Source organism: Rissa tridactyla, chromosome 3 (genome assembly GCF_028500815.1).
Source record: "Rissa tridactyla isolate bRisTri1 chromosome 3, bRisTri1.patW.cur.20221130, whole genome shotgun sequence".
Classification (NCBI taxonomy): domain Eukaryota; kingdom Metazoa; phylum Chordata; class Aves; order Charadriiformes; family Laridae; genus Rissa; species Rissa tridactyla.
The window spans coordinates 10,073,133-10,091,518 of NC_071468.1; the positions used below are offsets into that span (position 1 = coordinate 10,073,133).

General features: G+C 50.5%; 1 protein-coding gene across 2 annotated transcripts in view; it reads right to left on the minus strand.

The window, feature by feature from the left end:
- The window catches only part of LOC128906876 (phosphofurin acidic cluster sorting protein 1-like), a 66,750-nt gene that overhangs the window by 9,501 nt on the left and 38,863 nt on the right, over nt 1–18,386 (minus strand). The window contains exons 2-10 of one of the 2 annotated variants that reach the window (XM_054194920.1): nt 14,325–14,555; nt 10,588–10,675; nt 4,987–5,076; nt 4,490–4,615; nt 4,137–4,299; nt 3,889–3,980; nt 2,789–2,869; nt 1,945–2,004; nt 1,159–1,310 (exon numbers count right to left, since the gene is read on the minus strand). In XM_054194920.1, the coding sequence (XP_054050895.1) occupies nt 1,159–1,310; nt 1,945–2,004; nt 2,789–2,869; nt 3,889–3,980; nt 4,137–4,299; nt 4,490–4,615; nt 4,987–5,076; nt 10,588–10,675; nt 14,325–14,374 (902 nt within the window). In that variant the 5' untranslated portion in view covers nt 14,375–14,555. The remainder of the gene's footprint in view (nt 1–1,158; nt 1,311–1,944; nt 2,005–2,788; nt 2,870–3,888; nt 3,981–4,136; nt 4,300–4,489; nt 4,616–4,986; nt 5,077–10,587; nt 10,676–14,324; nt 14,556–18,386) is intronic. The other variant, XM_054194919.1, reaches the window with a different exon arrangement.

The window sequence follows — 18,386 nt, forward strand, 5'->3', positions numbered from 1 at the left end:
GCAGGGTCTTGTCTTTAAATACTCTCGGTAGACTTTTTTTTTTTTTTTTTTACAGTTTACATATTTTTACTTATTTTACATACGTAAACCATTATCTGACCACAAAAAGACCTTCCTTTTTCTCCCACAGCACCTTTGTTTCCTTTGACGAGAGACCATGTCAAACTCCTTTTGGAGTCTAAGCAGACCACCTAAGCAGCTCTCCCTTGCCCACGTGCCTGATGCCTCCTTCACAACCACCTGTAGGTTTATGGAAAACATGACTTCTGTCATGTTCCTGTTTCTTCCCCAGTGCCCCACGGGTTCCGGAATCCAACAGATTTAATTTCAAACAGTTTGCCTGTGGCAGACCAAGTCTGCTACCCCTGCTAAGTACCTTCACAGAGATTCCAACTAATCCAAATTATATTTAAATACCGAACTATAGAAACAATAATGACAACTAAGCTTGGCTTGGCTAGAAGACACCCCGTGCACTGTGAAGCAGCCAAGTAGAAAAACAATAAAAGGCAACTTTCTCACAAAAGAACAGCATGGAAACAGAACAGCCATGAGCAGAGAGGCCGGGTGAATGCAGATCACATGGGAGAAAAGCCTGGTTTCACTGCATGGTTCGCTGGAGACCTCTGTGCCAAGTCAGCAGTGCTTGGCGGAGCAAGTCAAGCTACCGGGTGCCTGGGGAATGGGGTGAGGAACATCGCTGATGGTTGCTAGTCACACGTCTCCACAAAGGGTGGGAATGCAGCATGCAGATCTCACAGGGACATAAGGACTGGCCCAAGCAGTCACAAAGTGCTCAAAAGGCAGGCATGCTTTAGTGTGGAGAGCCCTGATAAGGCCAGGACTGTCAGCAGAAAGGTATGGGAGCTGGGGGCTTAGAGCAAGTAGGTACTCCTCCAGCAGATCAGTAAGAGTCAGATGCTGGGCTGGCAGGAAATTAAATGAGACTAAATGCGAAGAAAGCCAGGTTTAATGGGCAGTTTTAAGCTCATTAAACAGATACGCAAGTGAGGAGGTCAGTGGTACCAACAGAAGATGGCGGCGGGAGTGGAGACAAGACAATGCCTGCATTAGCCTAAGCAACAGAAGAGGGTCAGAGGGCATTTTTCCTGGTCTCATAGACTGTGCTGTTGGCTTGAGACTCCCTGCAACCCTTACCTCAGGGTGGGCTTGGGTGTGCTGTGCACACTCTCATTGTCCTCAATCTCTGGGCCGCTGTCACTGTTGTTGCATTCTTCCAGGCTGTCATAGAGCAAGCCCAGGTCTTCCTCCACCTCCTGGGTCTGGTCTACAGGGTCAGAGTCCAGGACCTGTGGGACCAAGCCCAGAGGGCAATGAAGAGATATGGAGTCACCTGCATCCCTGGTCAGGCACGTACAAACTCCCTCCCAGCCACAAGGCACACCACGACACTGTTCCCAGCTCAGGAAGCCAAATCTAGGCTGTGGAAGAAGACAGTGACGCTGTCACTGGGCCAAAGGAGGGTGCCATGAGCATGACATCTGAAGGAGTCTCAGACACCCATCATACTTACTGGGAGTTAAAGACACCTGGGAGGACCTCCACTGGCTGTGCTGCACACTCAGTGCAGGCTCCCAGGCAAGGTCAACTACCCCCAGGCTAACGTTAGCCTGCTCTCAGTCACGGACAGGATTACCCTTGCAATGCCAGCTCCTGGGACAGAGCCAGACTTCTGCCCCTGGCCCCTCTCCCCAAGAGGAAGGTGTGTTTGCTTTGAGCATGAGTCTCAGAGCTGACTTCTTGAGGCAGAAGGCTTTGGAAAAAGCCAAGGCCCAGCCTGTGCCACATCTCACACCACCTTTGACAACACCCCTGAGCACCTGCAGCTCATGCCTTGTGCTCCCAGTGAGTGGGAACCAGCACTCTGACACCTACACATCCACAGGAGACACTGCCAGGTGGGGCAGCCTTCCCACTTCTTACCTCCTCCGTCACTTTAAACCTCTTCAGCAAAGCCACAAATTTCTGCTTGAAGTTTGGTTGCTAAAACAAAACAAGGGAAGAAAAAACATCAGCAAAACTATCAAACCACATTCACAGATGACTAAGGTACAGGCCACAGTCATTCTCTTTAACATGCCATCAGCTCCTTTCTGGGTCCACAGGCCCAAGGTCAGCTATCATCTGCCTTGCTCTTTATATTTGCTGTAGGCTTTGGACTAAATCTGGACTCTGCAAGAAGCCACTGTATCTGGGAATGAGGGAGGGTGCAAGGACTCAGACTACGTCTGCTACAGGCTGGAACAGCACTTTCTCTTATTTAAATCCCCTTTCTCCCCAGACCATATGGCTGAGGAATGCTGCCTTCAAGCAAGAAAAGATAGGGAACAAACTCAGGAAGAAGGTACTCAGGGACCTGCAGGGCTGAAGCAGATGGGGACAAGGAGATGCCTGGAGAACAGGGGGCTGGCAGTGCAGCTCCCCTCTTCTGCTGACAGGCAGAGGAGCTGCTAATGGTTCACTCTTCCTTGTGCCAAACTTCCCCTTCCTCAGGGAGGGAAAGAGAAGAGACTATGTCACAGCAGCAAGTCAAAACTGTGCTGCACACAGATCATCACTGACACAAAGCCAAGCTAAACACAGTACAGACCATGAGCTGGGCTATAGCTCTGAGCAGCAAGCTAACTCATTAATGGCATGAGGTTTGCCCCTTCTCCTCTCTCCCCTGCTCTGCACTAGTGCCGGCAACCCCCTCAAGGCCCCCTCACTCCCTTCAGGGAGGGGAGGAAGTGAATCCCTTTCATCACGTTGTAAATGCTGATGTTACTCTGGTCATTGATGTGGTTCGGATCATTTTCCTCCTAGCCTTCTTGGTTTTCCTCAAGTCATCCTCTTCATCAAACAGATCCTGCAGGCAAAAGGTCACAGCACATCAGAGTAACTCAGAGTGCAGGGAGCAGCATCTCCTATAAGTTCCCCTGCTCCACGCTTGCCCCCCATTTTGAAAAGTGAAAAGCTTTAGTCCACTCTGCTCCCAGAGCCTTGCTTCTCACTTCTCACACCTCTCTCTATGTAGCTCCTTCTCCCTCCTTAGCACTGGCCCCCAGTAGACCTTCTTCCCCAGCACTTTTGCCCCCAGCCACCTCCAGATGGACATGTACCAGCAAGATTCAGAGGAGAGACAGCAGCTTTCTGCAACAGTCCTTGTTACAACCTAAAACTTTTCTCTGTACTCACCAGCGCCCCCGTGGCCCATGTGTTTTTCTCCTGCTCTCCCCTCTCCAAGGTTAGCTCAGAGGGAGCAGCAACTGAGCTCACAAAAAGTGAGCAGCCTCAAAAACACACACAGTTCCCAGGGACATGGGGCCCTGACGTGTTAAGCCAGCACAATGGGACAGGTAACGTGGAGGACCCTGAACAGGGGTTTGTCCCTGTGCTTGATCAGCACACTACCGCAAGTCTTTTTTGGCCTCGACTGTAGGCACCAGAAAAGGAGGACAGTAAACAGCAGCGGCACAGCTGAAAGGGCTGGGATGAGTCTGCCACCTTTGACCATTTTCAGACCCAGACTGTACTTCTTCCTAAAAACCTAAAAAACTCTGTCCTCTCTCAGAGAGAGGGCAGCCTCTGGCCTGTTATCACAGGGAGGCAAGAGGGAATTGTGGTGCCAGATGGAGGGGACTCAGCAGGGGTTTTATGCTGCAGACCAGACAGCTCCAAGGATAGATGGTGAGACCTATGGCTCTCCAAAGTCCCTTGCCCCACCATGGACTTGACAGGAGCCCACAGTTCTTCTCTCCCCTCCGAAACCATGACAAATGCTTACAAGGGAGATGACAGGGCTCAGGGTGACCAAGACCCTCAACCCCTGACTCTTGTCCCAGAAATGGGACCAGGACATAAGCCACCTTGACAGGCCTCCCTTACCTGACCCTGCACAGCATCATCACTGGCTTCCTGCTCTGAGGAGAAGCTGTCATCTTCTTCTTCAGAGTAGTTATCAATGTCTGGGGAGCGATCTGAAAGCAGACAGTGCAGATGCCAGAGTAAGCATGACGCCTGTCATGTCTCCAGTGAAGTGACTGGTATTGCTGGCAGGCGCCTGGGGACACACTCCGTTACCCACGTACTGTCCCAAATGCTTGCCTTCAGGTCTGTGATGAGCACTAACGCACCTGAAGCTTTTATTTTAGGACCTGAGGGGACACTCCCATCCTCATGGTCAATGGGCTGACTGGACAAAGAGTAGATGCTGATTTCAGCCACTCGGATGTTCACGTCCTTCATGTTGCTGTGGAGGCCTAGAAGCTGTCCTCCATCCGTCGGGTGCTGCATTACCTAGACAGACAGACAAGGCCCCTGCCAGGGTGACACAATGGCAGCCAGCAGCCCACCCCTTCTGTCTTATAGCTAGCCAACAAGCCAGAGCACTCACAGCACCGAGCACCTGCCAGCGGGCCCAGCTCCCTTCCCAGCACTGGCACAGGGAGGCCATGCAAAGCTCCCCTCGGTTCCCAGCACCCTGTACCTCAGCCATGTTAATGATGCCCACTGCAAGGGTCTTGTAGCCCAGGATCGTGCGGTTCTTGTATCTCTTCCTCCGCTGCAGCATGATCTGTAGTTTGTTGCCATCTCTCTTGAGGAAGTGTGGGTACTGGGGAAGGGAAGCATGGGGAAGATGGCAGCATGAGGGTAGGGCTCAGCGTGACACACAGGTAGGAAACTCTTCCTCAGTGCTGATGTACAGCAGGATCTGACCTGCTGAGCTTTGAGGTGCCCCTCAAAAGCCACCTGCACTCTGCATCGTCCTCCAAATCCCCATGCCCAGCAAAACAACCCGTGGAGCAATGGAGCAGCTGGTCAGCAGCAGGAATCTGTGCTGTTATGATCTGAGCATGGGCAACCACAGGAGGACCCTCCTCAGAGGCAGCTGCCTTCACACTGAGCCCTCAAAGCCGTGCTTGACGAGAAATGCCAGGTGAGGGGAGCACCAGGGATCCCAGGGGACCGGGCAATGCAAGGTACCTGCAGTGAGAAGGTCAACTCCAGCTCGGTCTCCATCAGGCCACCAGGCGGGAGGACGTATTCATTTGATCTCAGGACTCGCTTTGAACCCTACAACAAGATTGGTACATGCATATAACTAACTGGAGCATCTTGGCCACAGATTTCCACTGCACCACGCACACAGGTCAAAGGTGTTCACAGTCCACAAGGAAAGAGCCGGTGCCTTGACTCTGTTCTGTTACACCTCACAGAGCCCCCTTACATACACCAATCAATGCTTCGCAAAAGCCTGCAGTTTCTCCTGAGCTGCCAAAGGCCCCTTCTCCTTGCCCACCTGCCAGGAAGCACTTGCTCTTCCCAAGCCCGCTCTGCTTAATCTGGCTCCTTGCACCTGGAGTCCATCGGATGCTGTGGAGGCGAACACTGCTAGAGCCGGAGGGAGCCATGTATGCAGCACCAGCAGGGGAAGGAAAGGGTCTCAACACACTGCCTAGCCAGGAAAGGGACAGGTCCTGGAGCACATCTCTGCCCCCCAGCAGGCAGTCCCAGTGCAGATCCCTGTCCAAGCACAGCCTAGCTTGCCTCTCAGAAAACTCCTCCTAATCTTTTCCTTGGGCAACAGTCTTTATCTCACCACATATACAAATTTTTTTTTACCCCAGGAGGGCAGTAATAGAGGCACTCTAACCATGTGCCTGCTCTAACTCTTTACTTCTGTCCTACCTTTACTATCTCTACTACTTGGCTGTTGACAGAGACACCGAATGACTTCAGGGATGAAAAATGCTCTCTGAATGTACCAGGCTCTCTTAGGCACAGGGTGGCACAACTCGCAGATGTCCCCAAAAGGCCCATGCCCACTAGCTGTGTCCCTGCAGGGCTGTGGGACCAGCTACAAGTATAAAATATCCCATGGTGGCTCCTCAGCCTCTCCTGCTTCCCTGTGAATGGGCCAGCAAGCTGAGACATTGATTTAGGGAAGCAACAGGATAGGCCAGTACAGCTGTTCTTGCAAATCAGTTATCATTGCTTTTGTGAGCACTTTTAATTTAAACTGTGGGCTAGTGAGCAGATGAGTCAAAGCTAAACCTAACAGACACAGCAGTCCAAAGGAACTGGGTCCCACCTCAGGTTAGAAACTAGCACCTGGGGGCTATTACCTGCCTATCAGCAACAGGGAGTTAAGAACAGTCTGCGATTTCTAGTAAGGTCAACACAAACCTCATGAGGTTCAATACAGGCAAAAGCAAAGTCCTACCCTAGGACATCCAATAACTTTGCTGCCTGTGAAGAACCCCAAGCAGCAGAACAGGCTCTGCAGAAAGGGACAGGGGGCATCCTGGGGGACATCAATGTACCCCTACATCAGCAGCATGCCCTGTTGCAGCAATGACACCAATCTCAGCCTCAGCAAATGTGCAGGCAGAGAAAAGGGATTCCTCCCCTCTACTCAGCACTGGTGACACCACAACTGGATTCCAGAGTCAATTTGGGCTCCCCGGTACAAGACAGACATTGACAGACTGGAGCGAGTCCAGCAGAAGATATCAGGATGGTCAGGGGCTCAAGCACTGGATGTACAAGGAGAGGTCGAGTAGGCTGGGTTTGTTCAGCAGGAAAAAGAGAGGGTGAAGGGGTACTTTGCTGCTGCCTACAGACACTGAGCAGGAGGATGCAGAGAAGACAGAAGTGAACTCCTCTCAGCGGTGCACAGGGACAGAGTGAGAGGCAATGGGGATGAGCTGGAACATAGGAAATTACCATTAGATGTTGAGATTTATTTTTTTTTTCCTCTGTGAGTGCTGTCAAACCTTGGGACAGGACATAGAAAGACTGAGGATTCTCCATACCTTGAGAAATTCAAACCTGAACTGGACATGGCCTTGAGCACCTGATGTAGCTCAGCTGTTCTGCAATTTGAGTAATGTCAGGCAAGACCAATTTCTCAGCAGAACAGCTGAGTATCACCACCAGTACTACAGGAAAACTTAATATCAGACTGTTACAGTGAAGATCACAGATCACAAGGACTGTCAAGGAACTGAAAAGCAATAGGGTGACATTGTGGTCACAGATCTTCACTACCTAACAGACTGAAAACATACAGGAGCTTTCAGCACTATACCCAGGCGCATGATGCCCAGGTCTGGTTTGCAAGGTACAATCCTCAGTTTCAGGTATAAATCTGTCCTGATGGGTCTTGTTTAAAACACAGGGTTGAGGCCAGAAGAGCATACCAAACCTGGAAAAGGAGAGAGAACTAACGTAGATAGTATGGGAGACCAGGCCAAAGCAGACAACAAAGCACTACCCAGAATTCAAGCTAAAAGTGCATTTTGGGAGAGAACATACCATTAAACATCACCAGCAAATTTAGTTATTTAGGGATTGAGAGAACTGGGATTGCTCAGGCAGGAGTGGCAAATCCTACAAGTGGTTGCAAAAAGATTAGAAACAAAGCATGAGCGAGGTGTAGACAGAAAACTGAATGTACCTTCCATGCATAGCAAGGAGGAGCAAAAAATCCAAGTTCTTGCAGGGAGCAGGGCTGAGGCAGCAGGTAAGCCTGACAGAGGCAAATGAGCTGCTCAGCTGACCTATTTTGTAGCACACATTCTGGTCTGCTATGGAGGAGCTGCCAGCATCATCCCTCTACAGCAGCACCAAGGGTTGGACCTGAGTCACCAGCCACATCCTGCAAGCAGCTGCAGGTGGATCTGCACCCTTCCCACAGCACCTGTCACAGGAACTGAAAGTTGTGCGAGTGCTGGGGCTTGTTTTCGTCTATTGCTTCCTCTATTCACAGCTCTGTTTCTGAATTATAGTAAGTCTATCTACTGAGAGGGAGCACACCATAATCAATTACGATGCCGAGACAGATATCTGCACCTTTATGGAGCAGAGCCAGGCGCATCTGAATGTCTTAATGCCATGCTGAACAATACACAGAAGAAAATGCCCTATGACATCTTGAGTCTATTAAAACAAGTAACGAGGGATAAAGGTTTAAAAAGCGCTCAAGTGATATAAATCCCCTTTTTCACAGTAGTTCAGACTTTATCTCACTGGAAGCCACTGAACATTAAATATTCAAATCACCTCTGGGACATGGGTATGTTCTGTAGACATAGAAAGCTCCTTTAGTCCTTTGACAACCATCTTTTCAGGTGAAGGAGCAGATAACAGCACGTGCCACACTTGGAAGCTGTCTTTTAAGACCAGGAGGGCATGATCACTGTGAGAAGGAGATCAGATATTCTAGACAGGTTTACACTATCCTTTGGGTCATGTACATTCATTGAGCAGACTGTCTCCAGCGCTGGGGATGTTGCCTTGGTGTTAGCCCCACTCATGCAGGGTCAGAGCTTTGTTTCCATGCAATCTGCCTTTCAGAGCAGCAGCTTCCTGACAGGAAAATTCCTTAACCCAACAGAGCTACTACTGAAATGAGAGAAAATACAGCTCCCCTTTCAACTAGTCCCCGGCTGCCCCCTTGGGAACTTGCAGGTCCTCCACAAATCACATGCATCAGCTGTTTCCATCTAAAAGATGGAGATGACAACGCTCACTGGGCAGCCTTCAAACAGCTTCTTGCTAGCGTGACTCATCTGTTACCTAGGAGAGGAGCAGGAGGGATGGATCCATCTGAGGCCATTCTGTAGGCAGGCTGCGCTGAACCTGCCTACAGCTTCCATCTGCCTTCCAGGAAGGCTCAGCAGTCCCCAGCCCTGCCAAGGCGGCTGGTCAGGCAGGTGGAAGCAGCCTGGGGAAGTACACAAACCCACCCCACTCCCACAATGAGTTTCAAGCCACAGGGTAATGTGGGCAGAAGCATTCTCCTCCAGTTTCCTTCAGCTTTTCAGAGAGCCTACACCAGCACGCAGCCATGGGTACGTGGCCACGCAGAGAGGAGACGACCATGTTTAAATTAAGACGCGGAATGCAGCGCCTCCATGCCCTGGCAGGGAAAGGAGCCCTGCAGTGAAGAGTCCCTGCAGCCTCAAACAGTCACTGTTGAGGCCTGTTAATTTCTTTTGCCAACAGCGTGCAAGGTTGGCCTGTGGCAGGATGGGGGTGATCTGTTTGAAAGAGCCGGAGTCCCACTGTGCAACCTCTTCCACAGTCTCACATTTGCAGTGCAGGAGAGAGGGGGCAGCTGAGGACATATATGCTCAGCACATGGCAGCCCCAACACGAGAGGGGGCTGCACTGGAGCCCAAGGTTCCCCAATCCAGAGAAGCACAGACAGCTTGGGCTGATGGTGCAGGACACAAAAGGAGTGAGAGACCAGCGCAGCCCTCCCAGACACACAGGACCCACAGCCCCCAGCTGGCTCCCAGTCCCCTAGTCCTGTGCTGCTGGCACCCGTGGCCCAGCCTTGATTGCTCCCGCACTTCTGCTCTCTCCTGTCTAGGTTGCTCCCTTGCTGAAGCCTGCCCCAAAGGGGCATGGGTTTAGGGGGTCTCAGGGCTGAAAGCCCAGTGCTTTCAGCTCTCCTGAATGGCACCACACACACAGTGATGGAAAGGCCAGCAAAGTGGGACACTGACCAAATAGCGTGTGGACCACAGCATCCTCCTGCTGTCCTCAGTCCAGTCCCCAGGTTTCACACATTTTGCTTTCAGTTCCTTTTGTGCAAGTGAATCAGGTCTGCCATGAAGGCAAACCCTGGCTCCCAGAGCTCCACTAATACTGCAGCTTCCAGCACTAATCCAGGATTTAGATCCTAATGTGTGCGGCACAAAGAGCTCTGTGGGAGCGCAAAGCTGCTGAGCTCCCGCCCCAGAGTGCTTTCAATGGGATCAGCAGCTTTTCTGCCAGATGACAAGAACGAAGGAAGGACACCAGGATCCCAGCTAGGTTAGGGGACTTGTGGCGAGGACAGCATACTCAGGAGGCATCCTGCTTCCATGCTGTCCTTTGGCAGGTGGAAAGGATGTGCCTGCACCCACAGCGACCCATGTCTTCACCACCAGCTGCAGAGAGGGAGGGAGGAGGATTGCACATACCAGGATGGTGGCAAATTCCCTCTCCCCTTGGTGACAAAGATCCTCTCCCCTCCCCTATGCCTGGTTCAGACTAGAGGCATCAGGCCTAGCAGGGATGCACAGAGAAAGGGAGGGGGCAGCAGAGGCAGCATTGAGATCATACAGGGTGCAAATGTCAGCAGAAGTCATGCACAGAGCCACTGATCCCTTACACCCTTCCCTTCCCACTCTTCACTCCCCAGGGAGGGGATCCGGATGGAGGGCAGTGCCAGAAACCACCCATTGCTGAACCTGTCTAAAGGGTCAGAAATGGTGGGATAGAGGATGCCAAACTCTGAAGAGCAGCTCAAGAGGAGAGCCATGGCTGAGGCAGGCAGGGAAAGCAAGATGCGCTTTGTCCCAGTGCAGAGGCCTAAACAAATTCATCACTGATATAAACCAGCACCAGGCAGCTTGCTGCTGTCCCTGGGGTGTCATTCCCACCTGCCTGAGAGCCAAAATCTCCCCAAGAGTGCTAACCGAGACAGAAGCAAAGGGCTGGCACTAGGCAAGGGACACGGAGACCAGCACTTCACAGAGGGCACAAGGATGGGCTTGCCACCATCAGGCAGCAGCAAGGAGAGGAGCCTACCTGAATCTTCACAGCGATAAGCACAGAGCTCAGCTCTTTGTCCAGCTCTTTCAGGACCGTGAGTTTCTTCAGGCGCAGACTGCAGAGCCTGTAAGACAGAGAGAATGGGACACATTCAGGCACCACCATCCCTGGGGCGCTGCCACATGGTACCCAGTGCTCGGAAGGCAGCCTGGATGCTTGGCCCAGCCGCAGGCACAAGCTTGGCCGAGGAACACTGGCATTCACGCAGCACCCAGTCAGCCCATTGGGAAAAAAAGGAAAGAAGGAAAATTAACAGAGCTAAAGCAGGCTTAAGGGATTAGCATGCGACAGGAAGTCCAACAGCAGGCCATGTGGCAAAGAGATCCCTTCCCAAGTAGGGCTGTTGCCAGCTCTGCTTAAATCTACCTTGGCCACAGTGCTGTTTATAAATAAACCAAAGCACTTAAATCCACTCTTATCCTGGACTTAGTTAAGGCAAATGTTCCCATGCAGACATCAGAACTCTTCTCTTGCACAGTACCACACAGAGCTGACTTGGGAAGCTGGGAGGCAGCAGCCCTGCGGGAAGCCTCATACAGCACAGCCACCCTCAGAACCTCAGATCCTGGGGACTCATCATGGTAAGAGGCACTTCCAGGAAAAAACCACGAAGGAGCCTGAGGCTGAGTGAGAAGAGATACTTTTGCTGCTCAAAGGATTAGTCAGTGCCTGTGAGACACCCAGCCACTCCGACCTCCTGCCTAGCAGCCTGCAGCAGGACTCCCACGGAGACTACTTGCGAGGAACTATGTGTCAGGGAGCACAGGGCAGACACGTTTTTACAAGCAACACCGGCACTCTCATTTTGCAAGCTAGCCTCTGTGCTCCACACTCAATGTCTGCATTGCTGCAGCCAGTGGTACCCAGGACTTTTGTGGAAACCAGCATGCTGTATGCTGTACCTGAGATTTAGGCCACCCTTCCTGGGGAACAGATGGGCTACTACCAAATACCTTTCTGTCTGACACACTGTGCTCTCTGAGGGCCAAATCTGTTCCCCACTGCCTTTTTTTCCCTTTTCTTTTTTTTAGAAGGAAAAAAGCCTGCTCTCGCTATATAGTACAGCAACAGTGATAGAACAGTGCAGAGGTGGAACGATACTAGAAAGAGAAGGACAGACAGCCATACTGCAGGACAGGTTTAGGGCTTAGCAAGCACTCATTTCCTACCATGTCCCTGTCCTCCCTGCTAAAAGGATTTTAGCTTGTGCAGAAGGTTTGCTGGACTGTGACTGCAACCCTGCTGCTCTGTCCTTTGTGTTTGGATAGCAGGGCATGGTGGAGACCAGAAGTCAGGAAACTGGGAGTGCAGGCAAGCTCTGCCCGCCTCTTTGCCAGATGGCCTGGATTCCTGCAGCCTAAGCCCGGAGCTACAACCCCGAAGCCCTCGTACCCTTTGCACACCAGCACGGCAATCAGTGATCCCATCTCTGTTCACTCTTCCCCTCTGAGCCTCTGCACTAAGAAGGGAGAAATCTTATCAACTTGGGCAGGCTTCTTGCTCCCCAGAAATACTAGGGCAAGGTTACGAGTGAGCTGCAGGGAGTCTGGCCAAAGGCAAGGAAGCCACCTCTAGGTCATGGAGGGCAGGACTGAGTGGTAGCCAGGAAGATGGGGTACGGCAACTACACCAGATATAGTAAGGAAAAACTTGCAAAGAGACTAAGCTTAGCTAACATCACCACTAAGCAGTGCTAACTTTGACTGTCCCTAGACCCTAGACAAGTCACAGAAAGGAACGAGGCTTGAACGTGTAAGACAAGGACAGAACATCTACTTAAATTTTCCATACAGCCCTGACCTAGTAGTGGTAGTTACATGCATAGAAAAGTTATCTCCAAAAGACTATAACTTCCATAAGGATATCCAGTCTTAATTTGAGGATATTGAAAGATTATAATTCTACCTGGCAGTTGTTCTTGCTGTAAAAACATGCTCCTTATCCAAACTAATCTACTCATTAGCTCTTCATGCTCCTCTCTGAGACACTCAAGGAGTCCCATCAGTACCTGGTATTTTTCCTCGGGGAAGATTACATGCATACTAATCAGCTCTGCCCACTTCAGCAGCTTTTTTATGTCCAATAAGGCACTTTAAAGCTTCTTTCTTCTCTCTCTACCCCTCTCCAGTTTTCAAGATCTCCTTTACACAGTGAAAGAGGCTGTACTCTGCCCGTGGTCCCTCCCATATCACATGCAGGAAGGTGGTCACCCCCTTCCACCCTCTGCTCTTCTCCCCCTGCAGCACTCAAAGATCTCATTAGGTCAGGTATAGCTTGTACCCTGCAACTCCAACCCCTTCTCAAAACAGTGCTTTCTAAAATACCACTACCCTTCCCACAGGCATTAGCACACATGTTCTGGAGTCTAAATGCACTTGTCTGCAGCACAAGAGTGCACAATTTTTAAAAGTCTGCTCCCTAGCAGCTTGGCTGTCCCTGATGACCCGCTTTTGATCTGTTATTTAACCAATCCCTGCATCACCCAGATTTGTGTCCATGCCAGGTGTTTAGTGCCAGTACTGGACAGCAGTGGGTCTCACACTAATCCCTGCAGATCTCTATAGGACAGGATCGATCCACAGTGATCAGTATGCCATGCCTCTCTGAACACTTCAGCTAAATCCCACAGCAACTACCGTGGTCTTGCACAGAACTGAACACTGTGTAATCCCCCCAAGTCACCAAACACTTCGGTAGGTAAGTTATAAATCTGGGTCTACTTACTTATATAATTAAAAAGAATAAGTAGAAACCGCTCTTGAACTGTGGAACTACTGCAAGGACTCCCTTTGTATCGAATTGTGGTGAACATGACTGTAATGCTCTGATAGCAACAGTGACTGAAAGCAACAAGGAAAATGAGCTCCAACAGGACAATCTGACAGCCTCCTGGAACTCCAGTACTCCTGCATTTCACTACTGGTTGTTTACTGGTAAGAGGTACTCACCATTTCCTGGTATTATCTTCAAAAATGCTGCCTTCTTTCCATTACCAACCAGGATGGTCAGTCAGCCAAAAATCCCCTTTCCTGGTCATAGCTTTTTAAACATGCAATAAAATAAAGCAGCTCCTACTTTTCACTCATTCCATGCTGCTTCCTTATTCAACCTGTCGTCAAGCAGGAGCACACATCCCATCACCGCTGCTGGCTGAGGAGGTAACAAACAGGAGTACACATACACATAGACACATTCACACACCCAGCACTGCCACCACCCCCAGCTAAGACGATGGTAACGAAAAGGAGCACACACGCATACAAACAGACGCATCCCGACAGCACCACCCCCGGCTAAGGAGCACGTGCACGTGTGCACCGACACATATGCACACAGACACACTCTCACTCACCTTAGCTAAGCAAGCACTGACTTTCGAAGTTGGGATTCTGAATTGCAAGCAATTACATCAAAATAAGACTGGAGGGAGGGAGGAAGAGAGAGAAAGAAGCAAACCCAGGAACTCACTGCGTTAACTGCCTGACCGCATTAAAACCTCAAAGGTGAAAATTTTTAGAGTATGCAATTTTCTAGAGTATGTTCTTAGACACTGAAGTCATACTTTGAAAACACCCCAAAGCGTCATTCTAGGCACAGTTTTTCCTTTTTTTTCTGCTTCAGGTTGCAGCTTCCCAGCTGTTTCCCTCCTCTCCAGTTACATTTGGAGTTTCTGCTCTGAAGTCTGATGAAACACTTACAACGCTGTCACCAACCTGGGCTGTGAGTTCATCTTGAAAAGCAAAGCTCCTGGTAACACATGCATTTTGTGAAATTCAGTGCCAGCAGCAAAGCACTGGCTCCAGCTGTTGTTTACAAATTCATCCGACCTCCTGTCCCAACAGGTGACTGCTGCTCACTGATGACACGCACAGTGGCTGGTTTTACTGTTGCATTTCGAGGCCAATATTTCAGTGACTGCCACACATCTCTAAAGCCCCCGATGCCTGAGGAATACAAAACAGAGGTACAGTTCCTAAGGCTGCTAGAGCAGGAAAGGAAACTGAATGAAAATATAATTATGCACAGTAAGGAGGAGCAGGTTAGAGCCCATGCTTTGCCCGTAAGCCTGAGAGCAACTAGTAAGGACAGGAAAACAATTTTGACCTACCTATGGCCTCAGCAAAAAGATTTGGGGGTACACCCGCACAGAGTGGGTGAGCAGCAGCTTTAGAAGCACCCTGCAGCACTGGAGTTGCACAACCACCTAAAACTTATTCACAAACTGGCAAAGGTGCCCGGCAGAGAAGCAGCTTCAGCTCTGTGTAAACAAGGAACCTCAGACATCTCTTCTTGCACGGGATACAGGAGGCAGAGGTGCTGAGGAGCACTTCTACTGGGATCATACATGGAAGGTGAAGGCTGGAGTGTAAAGCGAGGCAGCAACGAGAGCTCTTTCAACAGTACACCTTGCCTCTAACGGGATAGAAAACCCTCAGGGCAGGTCTCACACTCCTTTTGAGCAGCCATGGTACATTTTTTCTGCTGGCACCCTGGGCTGCTCAGTGTTTGACTTATTGACCACTGCTGAGTGGCAGCTCATTTCCTAGGTGGGATTATTTTCCCAAACATTTGCACTGATTTCTTCAAGTGGCAGCAGCCAGGTTCCCTGTGTTTTGCCTGTAGCTCCCATGCCACCCACAAATGTTAGAGCACATCCACCTTTCCCAGCACTGACCCTCCACGTTTCCTTGTCAACACTACCAGCCTTATTAGACGCACAATGGTGGACTAAGCCTTCAATGGCAGCAGTTTAGCAGCTCCTCAGTATTTTTCCTGATTTTGACAGTCAGGTTTGCCTTTCAAGGTGATATCCACCTCTGAGACTGGGCTTCTGGAGAGATGGCAGATGTTCAGTGGGGCTCGCAAGTGGCACTCCTGCACGCCGGCTCAATTGCTGTGCAGCACCTTTTCCTGCAAAGCTTCCCACTAGAGGGCAGAAGGCAGCCAGCCAGGAACAGACCACCCCGGGCGATGGGGACGCCCTAACGCTCGCCCGGCGGACTGGCTAGTCTCACAGAGCAGTTCGTAAAAGCAGCTTTATCCCCTCTGATCGGAGGGGCGAACAGCCCTACAGCTCACCTCTGGTAGTGGCCAAAGCAGATGCCAAGGGAAGAGCACACAAACGGGATGCAAGCAGTGAGATACTACCTGGAATATGCTCTCAGCCACAGCCTTCTGAAGTCGAGATATTCCCTGAGCCGTGGTACGTATGCATAAGACACCACTGATGCACACAGAGGGGAGGAGAGACCTACTCCACTTTCAGAAATCAAGTCCCTGTTGCCAGCAAACAGGAGCAATGAACTGGGACAACAGCAGGTTCTTCATCAGGCTCTGCAGCTCAGGCATCAGGATGGGTAGGTGGGCCAATTACATGCTTTAAGATGAACTGGGATGAAAGCCGATGTCAGCCTGCTTTGAGAGCTTCCCCAAGGGAAAGTGTGACAAAGCACTCACGGCTTGTTAGCACACTCTTGTCTCCCTGCCCTCCAGCAACTGCAACTGCTGCAGCCTGGGAAGGGCAAGTAAAGGAAGCTGTGCTGAAGTGGCGTAACACAGTAGGATGCAGAGGCCAAAGGCCACGACAGCACCCTCCTGGGGTCCCCAAGGAAAGAGCTAGAGTCAGGGTCACCAAATACCTGCTGGGTATCAGGTCTCCCAGCTGACCTACACAAAGTGGCGTACAGCACAACAGCCCTGGTGCTGACCAGCAATCCTCTCCTTGCCATGAGAGAGACATTTTGGCTCCCCAGCAATCCTGGCTGACAGCAGCTTGCCACCAATAGCACACATCTGCCCTGCTGCCGGATCCAGAGCAGACTTCTGTTACCGCAAATTGCAGTAGGTTTGACTCATCCCAACTCGCAAGTGGCCTTCCCATGGAAATCCCAAAGCATGAGGGACAGGAAGACAAAAGTCCTCAGGTTGCTATGTACCTTCATTTCCTGTAAAGCATTTAACAGCTCTGCCTGCCTTAGGAAATCCAGCCTGTTTTGCCATGCAACCATTCCTTGTCCCCTCCATCACCCCACCTCTTTCCAAGTGCCTCTAGAGAGACCAAACCCAAGGCCAAAGCTCAGACATTCTGGAGGACCAGCTGACACTCTTCTTCCTTTTGTCTCTGAGGGTTATAAGAGCAAAGGAACATAAAGCCCATGCTGAGAAGGGGTTCCTTCTCCCCACAGCAGCAAGGTGGCTGCACTACGCGGGAGGAGGACAGAGGACAAATGCATGCTGGAAACAGCAAAGAATGACAGTGTCGGCGGGGTATATATTACTAAGAGCAAGACAGCATCCTCAGTCACGACAAATGGGAGGCAAAGGGAGGAAAACAGTGTCCTGCAAGTAGATACATCCACCTTTCCTTGTCTTCATGGCTGGCTGCTCATAGCGGCCCAAAGTCCTCCTCACAGCCTTGTGTCCTGGTTAGCATGTGCCCCCTGGGATGGCCATTCAAAACAGACTCTTTTCAAAGAGGCCAGTGCAGCATATCAAATGCAATACAGCACCACTGTACTGAATTGGAGCACCTAATTTTTTGGTTTTCCTATCCTCACAGGAAAGAAAGCCCACCTCAACAACCCCCGCTGTTTTCATCTGACTGGGCAGTCCATTCTTAAGTATATTAAACATCACCATTTCACTGTGTATATATACATTTATCAGGCATGCCCTGCTCCAGTCAGCCTTTGGAAGAGTGCCTAACTCTTTAATCTCTGGGCAGATGATCTCAGAACAGCTCTGGTTTGGTCAGCAACTTGCCCTTGAGCTTGCTGCACTCAGCTGCTCTATTAAACACACTCAGAAGCAGCTTTCCAAGCGCAGGGACCACACATGGGTCTGTCCAGGAGCTCTGACTGCCACCCAGAGGCCTCCCGGGAACAGTCTGCTTTCCCATCACAAGCTCTTAGTGCTCCTCTGTGTTCAGATATGTATTTCATAGTATTGCAATACCACTGAGACAGCACAGCCACTCACAACAGATGCACGGGAAAGAGCAAGTCACACCCCAAGGAGGTACATCAGTTAGGACAAGGCACAGCAGACATATCAGGCTGGGTCAAATGCACTTACAAGATAAGGAGGCTCAGAGAAGGGATAAGAACATCAACAGACCATGTACATGTCTCAGCCAGCAGCAGTAGCTACCAGTGATCACCAGCAACAGCTATCAGAGCCGCTTGCTTCCTGTGTGAAAGCAGCCAGGTGTGAGGGAGGATTGAACACAGCCAGGTAATGGATTCACTTGATTTCTTCTGGAAGATATACGATTCACTCAGCATTACAGAAGAGATCTGTTGGATTTATCTAGGAGAATATAAAAGCCTTTCTAAATATCTAACGTGATATGCAAAATCATTCTCTTGCCCAGGGCTTCCAAAACTGGTATCTGGTAGCTGTAGCCAAAACTGTTCTTGGACCAGCCACTATGTTTCCTTCATAGGGTTTTAACAGGTTATGCTTTTGAGACATCCTTGTTAAAAAAGGGATCAGCTAAGATGCATTACTGAGTGTACACCAGCCCTAAATACAGGGAGTCACGCAAGGAGAGGCTGCTGAGCCGCCCTCTGAGGTTTGGATGTGCCTTGTCACATGGCAAGCGTATGCCAGCATCTCTCCAAGCAAATTGCTTCTAAACAAGACAAATGCTGCTTTCTCAGACCAATACAAATGCAATAGTGGAGGCAAGTCAAAGATAAGCCTACGTGATGAAATGCTCCTTTCCTATTCCCTGGCAGGTTTCTCTAAGGACGAGTGTCCTTTGCAGGCTCCAT